General features: G+C 66.6%; 1 protein-coding gene across 1 annotated transcript; it reads left to right on the top strand.

The window, feature by feature from the left end:
• Positions 1-4546: 4546 nt before the first annotated feature.
• SYMPK (symplekin scaffold protein) lies at positions 4547-21905 on the top strand (the record flags this gene model as incomplete). The annotated part of the gene is given in 27 exon segments (XM_082333506.1): positions 4547-4683; positions 6220-6285; positions 6372-6425; positions 7189-7262; positions 7554-7680; positions 7764-8013; positions 8091-8261; positions 8761-9000; positions 10766-10920; positions 11016-11166; positions 11789-12002; positions 12086-12236; positions 12342-12577; positions 14017-14098; positions 14178-14291; positions 14373-14520; positions 14594-14754; positions 14834-14942; positions 15011-15111; positions 15238-15328; positions 16634-16735; positions 16815-17002; positions 20960-21046; positions 21048-21137; positions 21250-21336; positions 21437-21660; positions 21755-21905. Coding segments are annotated over 27 exon segments (3693 nt in total). The 5' UTR covers positions 4547-4614.
• Positions 21906-22279: the final 374 nt, after the last annotated feature.

Below are 22279 nucleotides of genomic sequence, written 5' to 3'. Positions count from 1 at the left end.
TTGGGGGAGGGGGGTGACAAGTGCCTGTCCCCGGGGGGGTGGGGGGTCCCCAAAGCTCTGGCGGGGGGTTTTGGGGGGGGGGTTTTTTGGTCAATAAAGCGATGCGCGCTTTTTTTGGGGGGGGGGGTTTGGTTCAACCGCGGCTTTCGGCTGGTTTTTGGGGGGCTGGGGGGGGTGGGGAGGGGCTGGGGGGCAATTGGGGTAACTGGGACGAATTGGGGGTAACTGGGGTGGATTGGGGGGTAACTGGGGTGGGTGGGGACAGGTTGGGGGGTAACTGGGGGGAATTGGGGAGCAATTGGGGGGTAACTGGGACAAATTGGGGGCTCAGGGGGCAATTGGGGGGTAACTGGGACAAATTGGGGGTAACTGGGGTGAATCAGGGGGTAACTGGGGTGCATGGGGGCAGGTTGGGGGGCAATTGGGGGGTAACTGGGATGAATTGGGGAGCAATTGGGGGGTAACTGGGACAAATTGGGGGCTCAGGGGGCAATTGGGGGGTAACTGGGACGAATTGGGGGGGTAACTGGGACAAATTGGGGGTAACTGGGGTGAATTGGGGGGTAACTGGGGTGGGTGGGGGCAGGTTGGGGGGCAATTGGGGGGTAACTGGGATGAATTGGGGGGCAATTGGGGGCTCAGGAGGCAATTGGGGGGTAACTGGGACAAATTGGGGGGTAACTGGGGTGAATTGGGGGGTAACTGGGTGGGTAGGGGCAGGTTGGGGGGCAGTTGGGGGGTAACTGGGATGAATTGGGGAGCAATTGGGGGGTAACTGGGACAAGTTGGGGGGTAACTGGGACGAATTGGGGGCTCAGGGGGCAATTGGGGGTCCAGGAGGGAATTGGGTAGGGACTGGGGGGCAATTGGTGGGTAACTGGGATGAATTGGGGGTAACTGGGGTGAATTGGGGTGTAACTGGGGTGGGTGGGGGCAGGTTGGGGGGCAATTGGGGGGTAACTGGGATGAATTGGGGTGTAACTGGGGTGGGTGGGGGCAGGTTGGGGGGCAATTGGGGGGTAACTGGGACAAATTGGGGGGCAATTGGGGTAACTGGGGCGAATTGGGGGTAACTGGGGTCAATTGGGGGGTAACTGGGGTGGGTGGGGACAGGTTGGGGGGTAACTGGGGGGAATTGGGGAGGGACTGGGGGGTAACTGGGGGTGCGTGGGGGGTGACTGGCCCCCCCGCACCGAGCCCACCCCGCGCATGCGCGCAGCGCCCCCTCCCGGCGCGGGGGAGGTGGAGCCTGGCGGGGGGGCGTGGTCAGGGGAGACCACGCGCCCTCAGCGCGGACTGACGGCTCCCGGCGGGAGGCTCCGCCCCTGCGCGCTGACGTCGCGGCGGGGCGGGGGCCGCGCGTGCGCAGGGGCGCCCGGAGGCCGGCGAGCGCGCGGGCGGCGGTGAGGGGGATGGGGGGGGGGCGATCTATAGGGGCCTGGGGGAGGGGATCTATAGGGGCCTGCGGGGTAAGGGGGGGTCTGTAGGGCCCGGGGGGCTCCATGGGGCCCGGGGCCGTGTGTAGGGGGTGGGCGGGGCCCAGGGCGGCGGGGCTCTATAGGGGGCGGAGGCCGTGTGGGGCTGGGGGGGGTATAGGCTCCTATAGGGGAGCCTGGGAGGGGAGGGAGAAGGGTCTATAGGGCCCTGGGGGGCGGGGGGAATTGGGACTTGGGGGGGGGCAGGGGGGCTATAGGCACCTATAGGGGTGGGCGAGGGCTCCATAAGGGCCTGGGCGGTGCGTGGGCGCTATAGGGTGTATATGGGCACGCAGCGTGTGAAGATGGGGCGCTATAGGGGGCTGTAGGTTCGGGGCTATAGGTTCCTGTGGGGGGGGGGAGGGCTCTATAGGGGCCCTGGGCAGTGTGTGGGGGGTGGGAAGGTTTGTAGGGCCCGGGATGTTGTGGGAAATGGGGCTCTATAGGAGGCGGGAGGATGTATGGAGGGAAGGCTTTCTATAGGGGGGTGGGGTGGGGTGGGGGGAGAGCTCCATAGGGGCTGAGTGGGAATGGGGTTCTATAGGGTGGGTGGGATGGCGGGGCCTAGGGCAGGCACTGCATAGGGGCCTGGGGTAGCAGTAACCTGGGGGGGGACGTATAGAACATCCCAGTCCAGGGCTCTATAGGGCACCCCAGGGGCCATATAGGGGATCCTCGGGGCCGTATAGGGCACTCCCATGCTGTATGGGGCAGCCCAGGAGCCATATAGGGCAACCTGGGGCTGTAAAGGGCAACCTAGAGCTGTCTGAGGCAACCTATGGGCCATATAGGGTATCCCAGGGGCTGTATGGGCATCCTGGGGCCCTATAGGGCATCCCAGAGGCTGTACAGAGCATCTCTGGGCCGTATAGAGCATCCTGGGGCCTTATAGGGTGTCTCAGGGCTTATATAGGGCATTTCTGGGCCATATAGAGCATCCAGGGGCTGTATAGAGCATCTCAGGGACTGTGCGGGGCATCTCTGGGCCATATAGCACATCTGGGGGCCATATAGGGTATCCCAGGGGCTGTACAGAGCATCTCTGGGCCATATAGAGCATCCAGAGACTGTATGGGGCACCTGAGGGGCTGTATGGGGCATGTCTGGGCTGTATAGAGCATCCTGGGGCCATATAGAGCGTCTTGGGGTCACATAGGGTATTTCAGGACTTGTATAGAGCATTTCGAGGCCATATAGAGCATCTGGGGCCGTATAGGGCATTTCAGGAGCTGTGCAGGGTATCTCTGGGCCATATAGAGCATCTGGGGCTGTGTAGGGTATCCCACGGGCTGTATGGGGCATCTCTGGGGCCATATAGAGCATCCAGGGCCCCTATAGGGTATCCCAGGGGCTGTGTGGGGTATCTCTAGGCCATATAGGGTATTGCAGTAATCGTATGGGGCATCTCTGGGCCATATAGAGCATCCAGGAGCCATATAGGGCATCCCAGGGGCTGTACGGGGCGTCTCCGGGCTGTATAGAGCATCCTGGGGCCATATAGAGCATCCTAGGGGCTGTACAGGGTGTCTCAGGGCCATATAGAGCATTGTGGGGCCATATAGAGCATCCCAGGGGCTGTACGGGCATCTTGGGGCCGTATAGAGCAGCGTGGGGCCATATAGAGCATTGTGGGGCCATATAGGGCACCCCAGGGGCTGTACGGGGCGTCTCGGGGCCGTATAGAGCATCCTGGGGCCATATAGAGCATCGTGGGGCGATATAGGGCATCCCAGGGGCTGTAGGGGGCATCTCGGGGCTGTATAGAGCATCCTGGGGCCATATAGAGCATCGTGGGGCCATATAGGGCATCCCAGGGGCTGTACGGGGCATCTCTGGGCCGTACAGAGCAGCGTGGGGCCATATAGAACATCCCAGGGGCTGTACGGGGCGTCTCCGGGCCATATAGAGCATCGTGGGGCCATACAGAGCATCGTGGGGCCGTATAGGGCACCCCAGGGGCTGTACGGGGCGTCTCGGGGCTGTATAGAGCATCGTGGGGCCGTATAGAGCAGCGTGGGGCCATATAGGGCATCCCAGGGGCTGTACAGGGCGGTCTCCGGGCCGTATAGAGCAGCGTGGGGCCATATGGAGCAGCGTGGGGCCTTATAGGGCATCTCGGGGGCCGTATAGAGCAGCGTGGGGCCATATAGGGCATCCCAGGGGCTGTACAGGGTGTCTCAGGGCCATATAGAGCAGCGTGGGGCCATATAGGGCATCCCAGGGGCTGTACAGGGTGTCTCAGGGCCATATAGAGCAGCGTGGGGCCATATAGGGCATCCCAGGGGCTGTACAGGGTGTCTCAGGGCCATATAGAGCAGCGTGGGGCCTTATGGGGCATCTCGGGGCCGTATAGAGCATTGTGGGCCATATAGAGCATCCCAGGGGCTGTACGGGGCATCTTGGGGCCGTATAGAGCAGCGTGGGGTCATATAGAGCATTGTGGGGCCATATAGAGCATCGTGGGGCCATATAGGGCACCCCAGGGGGCTGTACGGGGCATCTCCGGGCTGTATAGAGCATCGTGGGGCCATATAGGGCACCCCAGGAGCTGTACGGGGCATCTTGGGGCCGTATAGAGCAGTTGTGGGGTCATATAGAGCAGTCGTGGGGCCATATAGAGCAGTGTGGGGTCATATAGAGCATCGTGGGGCCATATAGAGCATCGTGGGGCCATATAGGGCACCCCAGGGGCTGTATGGGGCATCTCCGGGCTGTATAGAGCATCGTGGGGCCATATAGAGCATCATGGGGCCATATAGGGCACCCCAGGGGCTGTATGGGGCATCTCCGGGCTGTATAGAGCATCGTGGGGCCATATAGAGCATCATGGGGCCATATAGGGCACCCCAGGGGCTGTACGGGGCGTCTCAGGACCGTATAGAGCATCGTGGGGCCATATAGGGCACCCCAGGGGCTGTACGGGGCGTCTCCGGGCCGTACAGAGCAGCGTGGGGCCCTGCGGAGCCCCCGGGGCTGTACCGGGCGGCGGGGCGCTATAGGGGGCGTGGGCGCTATGGGGGGGGCGCTATAGGGCGCTCTAGGGTGCGCTCTAGGGCGCTCTAGGCTCTGACGGCGCTGTCCCCCAGGGCGGGGGGGGCGATGGCGGGGCCGGGGGGGGGCCGAGGGCCCCAGCCCCCGCATGAGCGTGGCCTCCCAGTTCTTCAGCGAGGAGGAGTGCGGCGCCGACGGCATGAGCACCTCCGAGCGGGTGGGCCGGGATCCGCTGGGGGGATCTGCTGGGATCTGCGGGGGGGGGGGGATCCGCTGGGGGGGGGAGTCGGCTGGGGGGGGGGGCTGGGATGATGGGGGGGGATCCCTGGGGTGGGGGGGATCCCAGAGGGGACAGGGTCCCCGGGATCTAGTGGGGGTGGGGGCAGCAGGATCCCTGGGATGGGGGGGGGGGGGGGGGGGGGGCGTGGTCCCTGGGATCCAGTGGGGTGGGGGGCAGGATCCCTGGGATCCCGGGGGAGGGGGGGCATAGTCCCTGGGATCCAGTGGGGGGGGCAGCATCCCTGGGATCTGGGGTGGGGGTGGGTGGTCCCTGGAATCCAGTGGGAGGGTGGGTGGGGGGCAGGATCCCTGGGATCCCAGGGTGGGGAATCTCCAAGAGGGGGAGCATGGTCCCTCGGATCCCGGGGGGGGGGGGATCCCCAGGAGGGGGTGGGCCAGGATCCCTGGGATCCCCAGGAGGGTGGGGGGATCCCCAGGATGGGGAGGCAGGGTCCCTGGGATCCCCTGGATGGGGGGGGGCGGGGGGGGGGGGCAGGGTCCCTGGGATTGGGGGGAGGGGGGCAGGGTCCCTGGGATCCCCCAGATTGGGGAGGGGCATGGTCCCTGGGATCCAGTGGGGTTGGGGGGGGCAGGATCCCTGGGATCCGGGGGGTGGGTGAGCGGGTGGTCCCTGGGATCCAGTGGGGTTGGGGAGGGAAGGATCCCTGGGATCCTGGGGGGTGGAATCCCCGGGGGGGGGTGGCATGGTCCCTGGGATCCAGTGGGGTTTGGGGCAGCAGGATCCCTGGGATCCCGGGGGGGGGGGGGGGGCATGGTCCCTGGGATCCAGTGGGGTTTGGGGCAGCAGGATCCCTGGGCTCCCGGGGGGGGGGGGGGGCATTGTCCCTGGGATCCAGTGGGGGGGCAGCATCCCTGGGATCTGGGGTGGGGGTGGGTGGTCCCTGGAATCCAGTGGGAGGGTGGGTGGGGGGCAGGATCCCTGGGATCCCAGGGTGGGGAATCCCCAAGAGGGGGAACATGGTCCCTGGGATCCTGGGGGCGGGATCCCCAGGAGGGGGCGGGCCAGGATCCCTGGGATCCCCAGGAGGGCGGGGGGATCCCCAGGATGGGGAGGCAGGGTCCCTGGGATTGGGGGGAGGGGGGCAGGGTCCCTGGGATCTTGGGGGGGGGGCGGGATCCCCAGGATCTAGTGGGGTTGGGGGGGAAGGATCCCCAGGATCCGGGGGGGGGTGGGAATGGGATCCCCAGGATGGGGGGGTGGGGGCAGGTTCGCCGGGATCCAGTGAGGGGGGTGGGATCCCCCGGACGGGGGCAGGGACAGGATCCCCGGGACCGGGGGCGCACGCGACGGGATCCTGGGGATCTGGTTGCGGTGACCTGCAAGGGGACGCGGTGGCTTTGGCCGGGGGGGGGGACGCGGGATCCGGTCTGGGGACAGAGTGGCCACCTCGAGGGGATCCGGCGGTGGCCCTGGGCGGGGGGGTGCCCCCCGGGACTGACCCGCGCCCCGCAGGTGGTGGATCTCCTCAACCAGGCGGCCTTGATCAGCAACGATTCCAAGATCAACATCCTCAAGCAGGTGAGGGCGGCGGCGGCGGCCGCATCCTGCGCCGGGGGCTGAGCCCCGTCCCCGCGTCCGTCCCCACCGCGTCCGTCTGTCCCCAGGTGCAGGAGTTGATCATCAACAAGGATCCCACGCTGCTGGACAACTTCTTGGATGTGAGGAGGGCTGGGATGGATCCGGGGGGATGGGATGGATCCGGGGGGAGATGGGATGGATCCAGGGGGGCACGGGGTGGATCCGGGGGGGCTGGGGTGGATCCAGGGGGGATGGGATGGATCCGGGGGGGCTGGGATGGATCCGGGGGGCTGGGATGGATCCAGGGGGGGCTGGGATGGATCCGGGGGGCTGGGATGGATCCAGGGGGGGCTGGGATGGATCCGGGGTGATGGGATGGATCCAGGGGGGCTGGGACGGATCCAGGGGGGGCTGGGATGGATCCAGGGGGGTGCGGGTGGATCCGGGGGGGCTGGGGTGGATCCAGGGGGGTGTGGGTGGATCCGGGGGGGCTGGGATGGATCCAGAGGGGCACGGGGTGAATCCAGGGGGGCTGGGATGGATCCAGGGGGGCGCGGGGTGGATCCCGGGGGGGCTGGGATGGATCCAGGGGGGCGCAGGGTGGATCCGGGGGAGGCTGGGATGGATCCGGGGGGGGCGGGGTGGATCCAGGGGGGCTGGGATGGATCCGGGGGGATGGGATGGATCCGGGGGGGCTGGGATGGATCCGGGGGGGATGGGATGGATCCAGGGGGGGCGCGGGGTGGATCCGGGGGGGCGCGGGGTGGATCCGGGGGGGCACAGGGTGGATCCAGGGGGGCTGGGATGGATCCAGGGGGGGCTGGGATGGATGCGGGGGGGAGCAGGGTGGATCCGGGACGGATCCAGCCCGGTGCTGAGCCCCCCGTGTCCCCTGTCCCCCAGGAGATCATCGCCTTCCAGGCGGACAAATCCATCGAGGTGCGGAAGTTCGTGGTGGGCTTCATCGAGGAGGCTTGGTAAGGGGGCTCAGCACCCACTTTTGGGGGGGGGGGGGTGAAGGGTGCTGAGCACCCACCCGGACCCTGGGAGCGGTCCCATGGGATCGCCGTGCCCCACCCAGGCTTTTTGGGGAGAGGAGCAGGGGATGGGGGGGGGGGGGGTGAGCACCCCGGCGGCCATCTTGGGGGTGGGAGAGCACCCGTTTCTGTCTGCCCCCCACCCATTTGCATCCCCCCCCCACCCATTCGTGTGTCCCCCCCCCCCCCATTTCGGTCCCCCCCCACCCATCCGCGTCCCCGTCCCTGCAGCAAACGGGACATCGAGCTGCTGCTGAAGCTGATCGCCAACCTCAACATGCTGCTGAAGGACGAGAACGTCAACGTGGTGAAGAAGGCCATCCTCACCATGACCCAGCTCTACAAGGTGGCCCTGCAGGTGAGCCCCCACCCTTGGGCGCCCCGAAGAAGGGCCACCCATGGGTGCTGGCGAGGTTTAACCCCCTTTCCCCCCACCCACAGTGGATGGTGAAATCCAAAGTGATCAGCGAGTTGCAGGAAGCTTGTTGGGAGATGATGGCGGCCATGGCCAACGACATCATCCTCCTCCTCGATTCGGATAACGACGGCATCCGCACCCACGCCATCAAGTTCGTGGAAGGGCTCATCATCACCCTGTCCCCCCGCATGGCCGACTCCGACGTCCCCAAACGTCACGAGAACGACATCAGCTTGGAGCGCATCCCTAAGGATCATCCGTACATCAAATACAGTGAGGCGGGGCGGCGGCGGGGGTCCCCTCCCGGAGGAAGGGGACACCCGGTTGATTGTCCCCCGTGTCCCCCGCAGACGTCCTGTGGGAGGAGGGCAAGGCCGCCCTGGAGCAGCTCCTCAAGTTCATGGTTCATCCGGCCATCTCCAGCATCAACCTGACGGCCGCCTTGGGTTCCTTGGCCACCATCGCTCGCCAGCGGCCCATGTTCATGGCCGAGGTCATCCAAGCCTACGAGACCCTTCACGGTAAAGCGTCATCGTCACCGGTGGGGGGGATCCCCGCCTCATCCTGCTCCCCTGGGGCCTCCTACGTCCCCACGGTCCCCACGGCCACCGGGGACTTGAACGTCCTCAATCCCAGTTCCCAGCACCCATCTTCCACGTTGACTGGGGCTCCTACGTCCCCACGGCCACCGGGGACTTGAACGTCCTCAATCCCAGTTCCCAGCACCCATCTTCCACGTTGACTGGGGCTCCTACGTCCCCACGGTCCCCACGGCCACCGGGGACTTGAACGTCCTCGATCCCAGTTCCCAGCACCCATCTTCCACGTTGACTGAGGCTCCTACGTCCCCACGGTCCCCACGGCCACCGGGGACTTGAACGTCCTCAATCCCAGTTCCCAGCACCCATCTTCCCTGTTGACTGGGACTCCAGGCTTACCCTCTTGGACCCCGACGCCACCCAAACCACGGTGGCTGATGTCCCCAAATGTCCCCAACCCGCTCTCCCCCCTCTTTTCCAGCCAACCTCCCGCCCACCTTGGCCAAGTCGCAGGTCAGCAGCGTCCGTAAGAACCTGAAGCTTCACCTCCTCAGCGTCCTCCGGCACCCGTCCTCCGGCGACTTCCAACCCCAGATCACCACCCTCCTCGTCGACCTGGGCACCCAACAGGCCGAGATCGCCCGCAGCATGCCCAGCCCCCGCGACGCCCGCAAGCGCCCCCGCGACGAGCCCGACGCCGCCCTCAAGAAGATGAAGATCGGTGAGACCTCGGGTGTCACCGGTGTCCCCTTCCCGGTGGCACTGCCCTCCCTCGGGGCCCTCCCAGCTCCCTCTGGGGCGTGAAATGCTCCTCGGGTCCTCCCAGTGCCCCTCAGGGTGCTCCCAGTGCCCTCCTGGGGACACTGGGGACAGGTGGTGGCCTTACAGCCCCCCCCAAGGTCCTCCCAGTGCCACCCAGGGACCTCCCAGTCCTTGCTGGGGACAAATGGTGGCATTAAATGCCGCTCAGGGTCCTCCCAGTGCCCCTCAGGGTCCTCCCAGTTCCTCCTGAGATCCTCCCAGTTCCTTACTGGTCACACTGGGGGTGGGTGGTGGCATTAAATGCCCCTAAGGTCCTCCCAGTGCCCCTCAGGGTGCTCCCAGTGCCCTCCTGGGGACACTGGGGACAGCTGGTGGCCTTACAGGTCCTCCCAGGGCCCTCCCAGTTCTTGCTAGGGACACATGGTGGCATTAAATGCCCCTCAGGGTCCTCCCAGTGCCCTCCTGGGGACATGTGGTGGCATTAAACGCTCCTTAGGGTCCTCCCAGTGCCCCTCAAGGTCCTCCCAGTTCCTCCTGAGATCCTCCCAGTCCCTTACTGGTCACACTGAGGGTGAGTGGTGGCATTAAACGCCCCTAAGGTTCTCCCAGTGCCCCTCGGGATGCTCCCAGCACCCTCCTGGGGACACTGGGGACAGGTGGTGGCCTTACAGCCCCCCCCAGGGTCCTCCCAGTGCCACCCAGGGCCCTCCCAGTCCTTGCTGGGGACACATGGTGGCATTAAATGCCCCCCAGGGTCCTCCCAGTCCTTGCTGGGGACACATGGTGGCATTAAATGCCCCCCAGGGTCCTCCCAGTCCTTGCTGGGGACACATGGTGGCATTAAATGCCCCTCAGGGTCCTCCCAGTGCCTCTCAGGGTCCTCCCAGTCCCCCCTGGGGCCCTCCCAGTCCCTTCCTGGTCACACTGGGGGTCGGTGGTGGCCTTAAACACCCCCCAGGTCCTCCCAGTGCCCCTCAGGGTCCTCCCAGTTCCTCCTGAGATCGTCCCAGTCCCTTACTGGTCACACTGAGGGTGAGTGGTGGCATTAAACGCCCCTAAGGTTCTCCCAGTGCCCCTCGGGATGCTCCCAGCACCCTCCTGGGGACACTGGGGACAGGTGGTGGCCTTACAGCCCCCCCCAGGGTCCTCCCAGTGCCACCCAGGGCCCCCCCAGTCCTTGCTGGGGACAAATGGTGGCATTAAATGCCCCTCAGGGTCCTCCCAGTGCCCCTCAGGGTCCTCCCAGTTCCTCCTGAGATCCTCCCAGTCCCTTCCTGGTCACACTGGGGGTTGATGGTGGCCTTAAACACCCCCCAGGTCCTCCCAGTGCTCCTCAGGGTCCTCCCAGTCCCTCCTGGGGATGGGTGGTGGCATTAAACACCTTTAAGGTTCTCCCAGTGCCCCTGAGAGTCCTCCCAGTCCCTTCCTGGTCACACTGGGGGTCGGTGGTGGCCTTAAACACCCCCCAGGTCCTCCCAGTGCCCCTCAGGGTCCTCCCAGTCCCTCCTGGGGACGGGTGGTGCCATTAAACACCCCCCAGATCCTCCCAGTGCCCCTCCGGGTTCTCCCAGTGCCCCTAAGGTCCTCCCAGTGCCCTCCTGGGGACCTGTGGTGGCATTAAATGCTCCTAAGGTCCTCCCAGTGCCCCTCAGGGTCCTCCCAGTCCCTCTTGGGGTCCCCCGGTGACCTGCGGTGGCCGCTGACCCCCCCCCCCATCCTGGCAGAGCCCCCCCTGGGCGAGGACGACGAAGACAAAGACCTGGAACCGCCGACGGTGACGGCACCTAAAACAACCGGTCAAACCAACGTCCCCTCGGACACGGACATCACCGCCGAATTCCTTCAACCGCTCCTCACCCCGGAAAACGTCGCCAACCTGGTCCGGAGCCGCGACGGCAACGGGAGTGGGGGCTACGGTAATTTTGGGGGGGGCTCTAATGGTGTGTGTCCCCCCCCCCGGTTTGGTTTTGGTAGGTGTTGATCAGCATGGTCTACCTCCCCGAGGCGATGCCGGCTTCCTTCCAGGCCACCTACACCCCGGTGGAATCGGCCGGCACCGAGGCGCAGATCAAACACCTTTCCCGGCTCATGGCCACCCAGATGACGGCGGCCGGGCTCGGCCCAGGTGAGCAGGGATCCCCCCTCGTTTTCCCTCCGCGACGGCGCCTTTTCGGGGGGGGGGGGGGCGCTCCCTTCATCCCGGGGGAGCGGAACGCGCCGCGCGCGGAGGAAAGGCGGCAGCGATGCGTTTTGGCGAGGTAAAATAAGAATTCGATAGAGTTTGAGGAGGCGGATGGAGTTTAACGGCGGTTTGACAAGTTGAGTTTACCGGGAAGGTTTATTTAAGTTTACCGGGAAGGGCTATTTAACGGGAAGGTTTATTTAACGGGAAGGTTTATTTAACGGGAAGCTTTATTTAATTTTAACGGGAAGGTTCATTTTATTAATCACCGCGAGGGAAAACGGAGTTCGAATCGAGTTAGGATTTTGCGGAGACGCAAAAAGCGAGTGAAGTAGTCGGCCGCTAGCGTATAAACCCGATAAATGCGTTCGTTTTACCTCCGGCGTCTCGTACTCTGCTTATTTTTTGGTTTTTAGCTTTTAAAACGGCTTTTTTAAATGGTTTTTTTTTTTGATGTTTTGGCTTCCCGGTACGCGAGCCGGGAGCTTTCCGGCGGGGCCGACTTCTCCTTCGCCCGATCCGAGGCGCGGCGAGGAGTCAGGCCTCTCTGTCGCCGCGTTTACAGGCGTGGAGCAAACCAAACACCTGAAGGAGGAACCGAAAGAGGAGAAAACGGCCAAACCGGAGAGCGTGGTGATCAAACGGCGGCTCTCGGCGCTAGCCCAGGGCCAGGCCATCTCGGTCCTGGGTGCCCAAGGCTCGGCCGCCAACCTGCTGGAGGAAGAAGCCCCCCAAGCCAAACGTCGCCCCGAGCCCATCATCCCGGCCACGCAGCCCCGGTGAGCCCCCCGCCGCCCCGCCGTCCCCCCCGGGGGAGCACCCATGGGTGCTGACGGACCCTTTTCCCCCCCCCCCCCCCAAGGCTCGCGGGGGCCGGCGGCCGTAAGAAGGTTTTCCGCCTGAGCGACGTCCTCAAGCCGCTGAGCGACGCGCAGATGGAGAAGCTGAAGCTGAGCGCCGTCAAGCGCATCCTGCGCGCCGAGCGCGCCGTCGCCTGCAGCGGGGCCGCCCAGGTACGCCCGGCACCTCCCTCGGCGTCGGGGTGACCCCTTCTCCCCGAATCTCCCCCCAAATCTCCCCCCAAATCTCCCCCTGAACCTTTTCGCTTCTCCCGGCAGGCCCGCGTGAAGATCTTGGCTTCGCTGGTGACGCAGTTTGAGGTGCCGCTGAAGAGCGAGGTGTTGGCCTTCATCCTCGACGACATCCGCGGCCGCTTGGACTTGGCCTTCGCCTGGCTTTTCCAAGAATACAATGCCTACCTGAGCCGATTCCCCGCCGGCAACCTGGAACGCTACGACGAGTGTCTCATCGGGCTCCTCGCCGGCCTCCAGGAGAAGCCGGATCAGAAGGATGGGTAGGGACGGTGCCACCGGGGACGGGACAGTGCCACCGGGGACGGGACGGCGCCACCGGGGACGGGACGGCGCCACCGGCCGCTCCGCCGGGATCTGGAGAGCCGGTGTGGTGGGATCCGCGGCTCTCGGGCCGTGGACATCCCTCCAGGTGGTCCCCAGGGTTGCCCACGTGTGTCCCCATCCCGTGTGGCGTCCCCATCCCGGTGGCGTCCCCGTCCCGGTTGGCGTCCCCATCCCGGTGGCGTCCCCGTCCCAGTGGCGTCCCCGTCCCAGTGGCGTCCCCGTCCCGGTGGCATCCCCATCCCGGTTGGCGTCCCCATCCCGGTGGCGTCCCCATCCCGGTTGGCGTCCCCATCCCGGTGGCGTCCCCGTCCCGGTGGCGTCCCCATCCCGGTTGGCGTCCCCATCCCGGGTGGCGTCCCCATCCCGGTGGCGTCCCCGTCCCGGGTGGCGTCCCCATCCCGGGTGGCGTCCCCATCCCGGTGGCGTCCCCGTCCCAGTGGCGTCCCCGTCCCGGTGGCATCCCCATCGCAGTTGGCGTCCCCATCCTGTTGGCGTCCCCACCCTGGTTGGTGTCCCCACCCCGATGGCGTCCCCGTCCCGGTGGCGTCCCCACCCCGGTTGGCGTCCCCGTCCCGGTGGCGTCCCCGTCCCGGTGGCGTCCCCATCCCGGGTGGCGTCCCTATCCCGGTTGGCGTCCCCACCCGGTTGGCGTCCCCACCCGGTTGGCGTCCCCATCCTGTTGGCGTCCCCCATCCCGTTGGCGTCCCCCACCCCGGTTGGCGTCCCCACCCCGGTTGGCGTCCCCATCCCGGGTGGCGTCCCCATCCCGGTTGGCGTCCCCATCCCGGTGGCGTCCCCATCCCGGTTGGCGTCCCCATCCCGGTGGCGTCCCCATCCCGGGTGGCGTCCCCATCCCGGTTGGCGTCCCCACCCCGGTTGGCGTCCCCATTCCGGTGGCGTCCCCATCCCGGTTGGCATCCCCATCCCGGGTGGCGTCCCCATCCCGGGTGGCGTCCCCATCCTGGGTGGCGTCCCCATCCCAGTTGGCGTCCCCATCCCGGTGGCGTCCCCACCCCGGTTGGCGTCCCCACCCCGGTTGGCGTCCCCATTCCGGTGGCGTCCCCATCCCGGTTGGCATCCCCATCCCGGGTGGCGTCCCCATCCCGGGTGGCGTCCCCGTCCCGGTTGGCGTCCCCACCCCGGTTGGCGTCCCCATCCCGGGTGGCGTCCCTATCCCGGTTGGCGTCCCCGTCCCGGTGGCGTCCCCATTGCAGTTGGCGTCCCCATCCCGGGTGGCGTCCCCATCCCGGTGGCGTCCCCATCCCAGTTGGCGTCCCCATCCTGGTGGTGTCCCTGTCCCGGTGGTGTCCCCATTGCAGTTGGCATCCCCACCCCAGTGGCGTCCCCATCCCGATGACGTCCCTTTTCCCGGCAGGATTTTCACCAAAGTGGTGCTGGAAGCGCCGCTGATCACCGAGAGCGCGCTGGAGGTCATCCGCAAGTACTGCGAGGACGAGGTGGGGACACGCAGGGTTGGGGACACGCAGGGTTGGGGACACGGGGACGAGTCCCTCACCGCCGTCCCCTCTCCCGCAGAGCCGCACCTACCTGGGCATGTCGACGCTGCGCGACCTCATCTTCAAGCGACCGTCGCGCCAGTTCCAGTACCTCCACGTCCTGCTGGACCTCAGCTCCCACGAGAAGGACAAGGTACCGGCAGCGGGGCCCGGGCGCCAGCGCCCCGTGGGGACACCGCTGTCCCCACCCCGGTGACACCAGGCCGCCCCGCAGGTCCGCCAGCAGGCCCTGCTCTTCATCAAACGCATGTACGAGAAGGATCAGCTACGGGAGTACGTGGAGAAGTTCGCCCTCAACTACCTCCAGCTCTTGGTGCACCCCAACCCGCCCTCCGTCCTCTTCGGCGCCGACAAGGACACCGGTGAGTTTTGGGGACGGGGTGGCACCCGCTTGGGGGGGTCCCCGGGGCTCCGGTGACGCCGTGTGTGACGCAGAGGTGGCGGCGCCGTGGACGGAGGAGACCATCAAGCAGTGCCTCTACCTCTACCTGGCGCTGCTGCCCCACAACCATAAGCTCATCCACGAGCTGGCGTCCGTCTACACCGAGGCCATCGCCGACATCAAGCGCACCGTCCTGCGCGTCATCGAGCAGCCGGTGAGACCCCGCGGCGGGAGGAGGCGGGGCGGCGAGGGGACGCGGTGGCCCGGTGACGTCGGCGGTGGCTTTCCCGTAGATCCGCGGGATGGGGATGAACTCGCCCGAGTTGTTGCTGCTGGTGGAGAACTGCCCCAAGGGAGCCGAGACGTTGGTGACGCGCTGCCTGCACAGCCTGACGGACAAAGGTAAGGGACGGAGGGGACGCGGCGGGGTGGCACGCGCCCCGCGGTGACGTGCCACCTCCTCCCGGCAGTGCCACCGTCGCCCGAGCTGGTGAAGAGGGTCCGCGACCTCTATCACAAGCGGCTGCCGGACGTCAGGTTCCTCATCCCCGTCCTCAACGGGCTGGAGAAGGTCTGAGTGTCCCCTCACTCCCCTGGTGTCCCCTCCCCGCGTGTCCCCTCCCCGCGTGTCCCCTCCCCTGGTGTCCCCTCCCCCCGTGTCCCCTCCCCTCTCTGAGCGCTGCCGTTTTGGGTGCAGAAAGAGGTGATCCAGGCGCTGCCCAAACTCATCAAGCTCAACCCCATCGTGGTCAAGGAGGTCTTCAACCGCCTGCTGGGGACGCAGCACGGTAGGGGACGGGGACAATCCCGGGACGTGTGGCAGGTCCGGGGTGGGACACGGAGCCTGGCACCGCCCTTGGGGACAGTGCCAGTGCTCGCTGCGGGGACGTGGGACCTCCATGGGGTGGGGACACCGTGGGGCACCCCTGGGGACAGTGCCAGTGCCCGCTGTGGGGACATGGGACCTCCATGGGGTGGGACACCATGGGACCTCTGTGGGGTGGGGACACCATGGGGCACCCCTGGGGACAGTGCCAGTGCCAGCTGTGGGGACATGGGACCTCCCTGGGGTGGGACATGGGACCTCCGTGGGGTGGGGACACCGTGGGGCACCCTTGGGGACATGGGACCTTCATGGGGTGGGACATGGGACCTCCATGGGGTGGGACACCATGGGGCACCCTTGGGGACAGTGCCAGTGCTCGCTGTGGGGACATGGGACCTCCCTGGGGTGGGACATGGGACCTCCATGGGGTGGGGACACTGTGGGGCACCCTTGGGGACATGGGACCTCCATGGGGTGGGACACCGTGGGGCAGCCTTGGGGACATGGGACCTTCATGGGGTGGGGACACCGTGGGGCACCCTTGGGGACATGGGACCTTCATGGGGTGGGGACACCGTGGGGCACCCTTGGGGACATGGGACCTCCGTGGGGTGGGGACACCGTGGGGCACCCTTGGGGACATGGGACCTTCATGGGGTGGGACACCGTGGGGCACCCTTGGGGACATGGGACCTTCATGGGGTGGGGACACCGTGGGGCACCCTTGGGGACATGGGACCTCCATGGGGTGGGGACACCGTGGGGCACCCTTGGGGACATGGGACCTCTATGGGGTGGGGACGCCATGGGGCACCCTTGGGGACATGGGACCTCCGTGGGGTGGGGACGCCATGGGGCACCCTTGGGGACATGGGACCTCCGTGGGGTGGGGACACCGTGGGGCACCCTTGGGGACATGGGACCTCTATGGGGTGGGGACACCGTGGGGCACCCTTGGGGACATGGGACCTCCGTGGGGTGGGGACGCCATGGGGCACCCTTGGGGACATGGGACCTCCGTGGGGTGGGGACACCGTGGGGCACCCTTGGGGACATGGGACCTTCATGGGGTGGGGACACCATGGGGCACCCTTGGGGACATGGGACCTCCATGGGGTGGGGACACCGTGGGGCACCCTTGGGGACATGGGACCTCTATGGGGTGGGGACGCCATGGGGCACCCCTGGGGACAGGGGCCCTCTGTGGGGTGGGACGGGCCCCACCCGAAGGACAGGGCCACCCCGTCCCCGCGCCGTCCCCTCGCAGGTGACGGCACCTCGGCCGTGTCCCCGCTGAACCCGGGGGAGCTGCTGATCGCCCTCCACAACATCGACTCCTCCAAGTGCGACATGAAGTCCATCATCAAAGGTGGGCGCCGCCGGGTCGGGGGGGGCCGCGGGGGGAGGTGACGCCCCGCGGGGGTTGGTGACGCCTTCTCGTGTGACAGCCACCAACCTGTGCTTCGCCGAGCGCAACGTCTACACCTCGGAGGTGCTGGCGGTGGTGATGCAGCAGCTGATGGAGCAGAGCCCCCTGCCCATGCTGCTGATGCGCACCGTCATCCAGGCCCTCACCATGTACCCCCGCCTGGGCGGCTTCGTCATGAACATCCTCTCCCGCCTCATCATGAAGCAGGTCTGTCCATCCGGCCGGCCGTCCGTCCGTCCGTCCGTCCGGCTGGCTGGCTGGCCGGCTGGCCGGCCGTTTGGCCGCATCGGCTGGGGGGGGGGGGGGGGGTTTGGTGGTGTCCTGGCCCCGGGTGGGTGCCTTGGGGAGGGGGTTGGGGGAGGGCTGGGCACCCCGCCGGGGTGTCTGTCTGTCCTGTCCTGCTGTCCCTCTGGGTGTCTGTCTGTCCTGCTGTCCCTGGGTGTCTGTCTGTCCTGTCCTGCTGTCCCTGGGTGTCTGTCTGTCCTGGTGTGCCTGGGTGTCTGTCTGTCCTGTCCTGCTGTCCCTGGGTGTCTGTCCTGTCCTGGTGTGCCTGGGTGTCTGTCTGTCCTGTCCTGCTGTCCCTCTGGGTGTCTGTCTGTCCTGGTGTGCCTGGGTGTCTGTCTGTCCTGTCCTGCTGTCCCTGGGTGTCTGTCCTGTCCTGGTGTGCCTGGGTGTCTGTCTGTCCTGTCCTGCTGTCCCTCTGGGTGTCTGTCTGTCCTGGTGTGCCTGGGTGTCTGTCTGTCCTGTCCTGCTGTCCCTCTGGGTGTCTGTCTGTCCTGGTGTGCCTGGGTGTCTGTCTGTCCTGTCCTGCTGTCCCTGGGTGTCTGTCTGTCCTGTCCTGCTGTCCCTCTGGGTGTCTGTCCTGTCCTGCTGTCCCTCTGGGTGTCTGTCTGTCCTGTCCCGGTGTGCCTGGGTGTCTGTCTGTCCTGTCCTGCTGTCCCTCTGGGTGTCTGTCCTGTCCTGGTGTCCCTCTGGGTGTCTGTCTGTCCTGTCCCAGTGTGCCTGGGTGTCTGTCTGTCCTGTCCTGGTGTGCCTGGGTGTCTGTCTGTCCTGGTGTGCCTGGTTGTCTGTCTGTCCTGTCCCAGTGTGCCTGAGTGTCTGTCTGTCCTGTCCTGGTGTCCCTCTGGGTGTCTGTCTGTCCTGTCCTGGTGTGCCTGGGTGTCTGTCTGTCCTGTCCTGGTGTCCCTCTGGGTGTCTGTCTGTCCTGTCCTGCTGTCCCTGGGTGTCTGTCTGTCCTGTCCTGCTGTCCCTCTGGGTGTCTGTCCTGTCCTGCTGTCCCTCTGGGTGTCTGTCTGTCCTGTCCCGGTGTGCCTGGGTGTCTGTCTGTCCTGTCCTGGTGTGCCTGGGTGTCTGTCTGTCCTGGTGTGCCTGGTTGTCTGTCTGTCCTGTCCCGGTGTGCCTGGGTGTCTGTCTGTCCTGTCCTGGTGTCCCTCTGGGTGTCTGTCTGTCCTGTCCCGGTGTGCCTGGGTGTCTGTCTGTCCTGTCCTGGTGTCCCTCTGGGTGTCTGTCTGTCCTGTCCTGGTGTGCCTGGGTGTCTGTCTGTCCTGTCCTGGTGTCCCTCTGGGTGTCTGTCTGTCCTGTCCTGCTGTCCCTGGGTGTCTGTCTGTCCTGTCCTGGTGTCCCTCTGGGTGTCTGTCTGTCCTGTCCCGGTGTGCCTGGGTGTCTGTCTGTCCTGTCCTGGTGTCCCTCTGGGTGTCTGTCTGTCCTGGTGTGCCTGGGTGTCTGTCTGTCCTGTCCTGCTGTCCCTCTGGGTGTCTGTCTGTCCTGTCCTGCTGTCCCTGGGTGTCTGTCTGTCCTGTCCTGGTGTCCCTCTGGATGTCTGTCTGGCCTGTTCCGGTGTCCCTGGGTGTCTGTCTGTCCTGTCCTGGTGTGCCTGGGTGTCTGTCTGTCCTGGTGTGCCTGGTTGTCTGTCTGTCCTGTCCCAGTGTGCCTGAGTGTCTGTCTGTCCTGTCCTGGTGTCCCTCTGGGTGTCTGTCTGTCCTGTCCTGGTGTCCCTCTGGGTGTCTGTCTGTCCTGTCCCGGTGTCCGTGGGTGTCTGTCTGTCCTGTCCTGGTGTCCCTCTGGGTGTCTGTCTGTCCTGTCCTGCTGTCCCTGGGTGTCTGTCTGTCCTGTCCCGGTGTGCCTGGGTGTCTTGTCTGTCCTGTCCTGGTGTCCTTCTGGGTGTCTGTCTGTCCTGTCCTGGTGTGCCTGGGTGTCTGTCTGTCCTGTCCTGGTGTCCCTCTGGGTGTCTGTCTGTCCTGTCCTGCTGTCCCTGGGTGTCTGTCTGTCCTGTCCTGGTGTCCCTCTGGGTGTCTGTCTGTCCTGTCCCGGTGTGCCTGGGTGTCTGTCTGTCCTGTCCTGGTGTCCCTCTGGGTGTCTGTCTGTCCTGGTGTGCCTGGGTGTCTGTCTGTCCTGTCCTGCTGTCCCTGGGTGTCTGTCCTGTCCTGCTGTCCCTGGGTGTCTGTCTGTCCTGTCCTGGTGTCCCTCTGGATGTCTGTCTGGCCTGTTCCGGTGTCCCTGGGTGTCTGTCTGTCCTGTCCTGGTGTGCCTGGGTGTCTGTCTGTCCTGGTGTGCCTGGTTGTCTGTCTGTCCTGTCCCAGTGTGCCTGAGTGTCTGTCTGTCCTGTCCTGGTGTCCCTCTGGGTGTCTGTCTGTCCTGTCCTGGTGTCCCTCTGGGTGTCTGTCTGTCCTGTCCCGGTGTCCGTGGGTGTCTGTCTGTCCTGTCCTGGTGTCCCTCTGGGTGTCTGTCTGTCCTGTCCTGCTGTCCCTGGGTGTCTGTCTGTCCTGGTGTCCTTCTGGGTGTCTGTCTGTCCTGTCCTGGTGTGCCTGGTTGTCTGTCTGTCCTGTCCCGGTGTGCCTGGGTGTCTGTCTGTCCTGTTCTGGTGTCCCTCTGGGTGTCTGTCTGTCCTGGTGTGCCTGGGTGTCTGTCTGTCCTGTCCTGGTGTCCCTCTGGGTGTCTGTCTGTCCTGTCCTGCTGTCCCTGGGTGTCTGTCTGTCCTGTCCCGGTGTCCGTGGGTGGGTGTCTGTCTGTCCTGTCCTGGTGTGCCTGGCTGGCTGTCCTGTCCTGGTGTCCCTGAGTGTCCATGTGTGGGTGTCTGTCCCCATGGGTGTCTGTCTGTCCTGTCCCGCTGTCCCTGGGTGTCCCCTTGTGTCTGTTCCTCTGTGTGTCTGTCTGTCCTGTTCTCCCTGGGTGTCACAGCCCGGGTGTCTGTCCCTGGCTGTCTGTCCCTCCTGCCCCAGGCTGTCTGTCCAGCCCATCCTCGTGGGTGTCTGTCTGTCCTTTCCTTGTGGGTGTCTGTCCGTCCTTTCCCTGCAGGTGTCTGTCCATCCTTTCCCTGTGGCTGTCTGTCCCTCCTGCCTCAGGCTGTCTGTCCCTCCCACCCCAGGCCATCTGTCCATCCTGTCCCTGTGGCTGTCTGTCCCTCCTGCCTCAGGCTGTCTGTCCATCCCACCCCAGGCCGTCTGTCCATCCTGTCCCTGTGGCTGTCTGTCCCTCCCGCCCCAGGCTGTCTGTCCATCCTTTCCCTGTGGCTGTCTGTCCCTCCCGCCCCAGGCTGTCTGTCCATCCTTTCCCTGTGGCTGTCTGTCCATCCTGTCCCTGTGGCTGTCTGTCCCTCCCGCCCCAGGCCGTCTGTCCATCCTGTCCCTGTGGCTGTCTGTCCCTCCCGCCCCAGGCTGTCTGTCCATCCTTTCCCTGTGGCTGTCTGTCCCTCCTGCCCCAGGCCGTCTGTCCATCCTTTCCCTGTGGCTGTCTGTCCCTCCTGCCTCAGGCTGTCTGTCCCTCCCACCCCAGGCCGTCTGTCCATCCTGTCCCTGTGGCTGTCTGTCCCTCCTGCCTCAGGCTGTCTGTCCATCCCACCCCAGGCCGTCTGTCCATCCTGTCCCTGTGGCTGTCTGTCCCTCCCGCCCCAGGCCGTCTGTCCATCCTTTCCCTGTGGCCGTCTGTCCCTCCCACCCCAGGCTGTCTGTCTGTCCTGTCCCTGTGGCCGTCTGTCCCTCCCACCCCAGGCCGTCTGTCCACCCCTGGCTGCCCCCATCTCTCCCTCCCCCTGCTCCCCTGTCCCTCCCCGCCCCCCCCCCGTGCCAGAGCCGGGCCTCGGCACCCGGGGGGGCCCCCTCCCCCCCTTTTTTCCCCCCCTCACCCCCTTTTTCCCCCCCTCCCCCCCTTTTTTTCCCCTCCCCCCAGGTGTGGAAGTACCCCAAGGTCTGGGAGGGCTTCATCAAGTGCTGCCAGCGCACCAAGCCCCAGTCCTTCCAGGTGGTGCTGCAGCTGCCCCCCCCCCCAGCTGGCCGCCATCTTCGACAAATGCCCCGAGCTGCGCGAGCCCCTGCTCGCCCACGTCCGCGCCCTCACCCCCCACCAGGTACGACCCCCCCGCCCCCCCTTTTTATCGCCTTGGGGAGGGGGCACCCCCCAGCATGCCCTGGGGCCGGCCCCCCCCCCCCCCTCCCCTCCTCACCCCGCCTCCCCCGCAGCAAGCCCACATCCCGCTCTCCACCATGGCCATCTTGGAAGCCTCCGCTCGCCACGAGCCCGACGCCCGCGAGGGGCCGCCCGGAGAGGTGGGGGCTCCCGATTGGGGGGGTGGGGGGGTGCCCTCAGCCCCCCCCAAGGCGTGGGGACCCCCCCCTCACCCCCCTCTGCCCCCCCCCCCCCCTTCAGGAGAAGCCCCCCAAGCGGGCGAGCGAGGAGGAGGCCAAGGGGAAGGCGGCGGCGGCGGCGGCGGGGGGGGGGGCCCAGCGCCGGGGCCCCCCCCTTCCGAGGCGTCCCCCGATTTGGGGGGGGCCGACCTGGAGACCCCCCCCATCTTCATCAGCGTCCCCGAGGATGAGGAGAGCTCGGGGGGGGCCGGGTCCCCCCCTGACGCCACCCTTGACCCCCCCAAGGTACGCAGCCCCCCCCCCCCAGCACCCTGCGCCCCCCCCTTTTTTTTTGGGGGGGGGGCTCATCGCTAACCCCCCCCCCCCCTTCTCTCTCCAGGACCCCCCCGCCAGCACGGAGCCCCCCACCGCAGGGCCCCCCCCCAGCCGAGCCCCCCCCCCCCAGCCCCCCCTCCTCGGAGCCGCCCCCCCCGGGCACCCAAAGCCCCGAGGTCCCCCCCGACGCCCCCCCAGGGCCGGCGGAGGGGTAACGGGGGGGGGGCGCAGTGGGTGCCCCCCCCCGCAGCACCCAAGGGTGCTGTGGTTAATAAAGGCGTGGGAGCAGCTCTGGGGCCGTGTCTGCTTTGGGGGGGGGGGCACCCCGGGACCCCCCGTGGGGTGGGGGCCCCCCCCCGTGGCGTGGGGGCACCCCCGGGACCCCCCCCCGCCCCCCGGCACCGCCCTGAGGCGCTCGGCGCGGCCGCCAGGGGGCGCAGTGGCGGCCTGAGCCTGGGGGGGCGGGGTCTGGTGTCCAGGGGGCGGGGTTTCGGTCCCTTGGGGGCGGGGTTTGACTCCCCGGGGCGGGGTTTGGTGCCTGGGGGCGGGGTTTGGCGCCTCAGGGGCGGGGTTTGCCCCCCGGGGGCGG

The sequence above is a fragment of the Platalea leucorodia genome (genome assembly GCF_965183815.1).
Source record: "Platalea leucorodia genome assembly, chromosome: 26".
NCBI lineage: Eukaryota > Metazoa > Chordata > Aves > Pelecaniformes > Threskiornithidae > Platalea > Platalea leucorodia.
The sequence above is the reverse complement of the archived record's forward strand: the minus strand, read 5'-3'. Positions and strand labels throughout refer to the sequence as shown.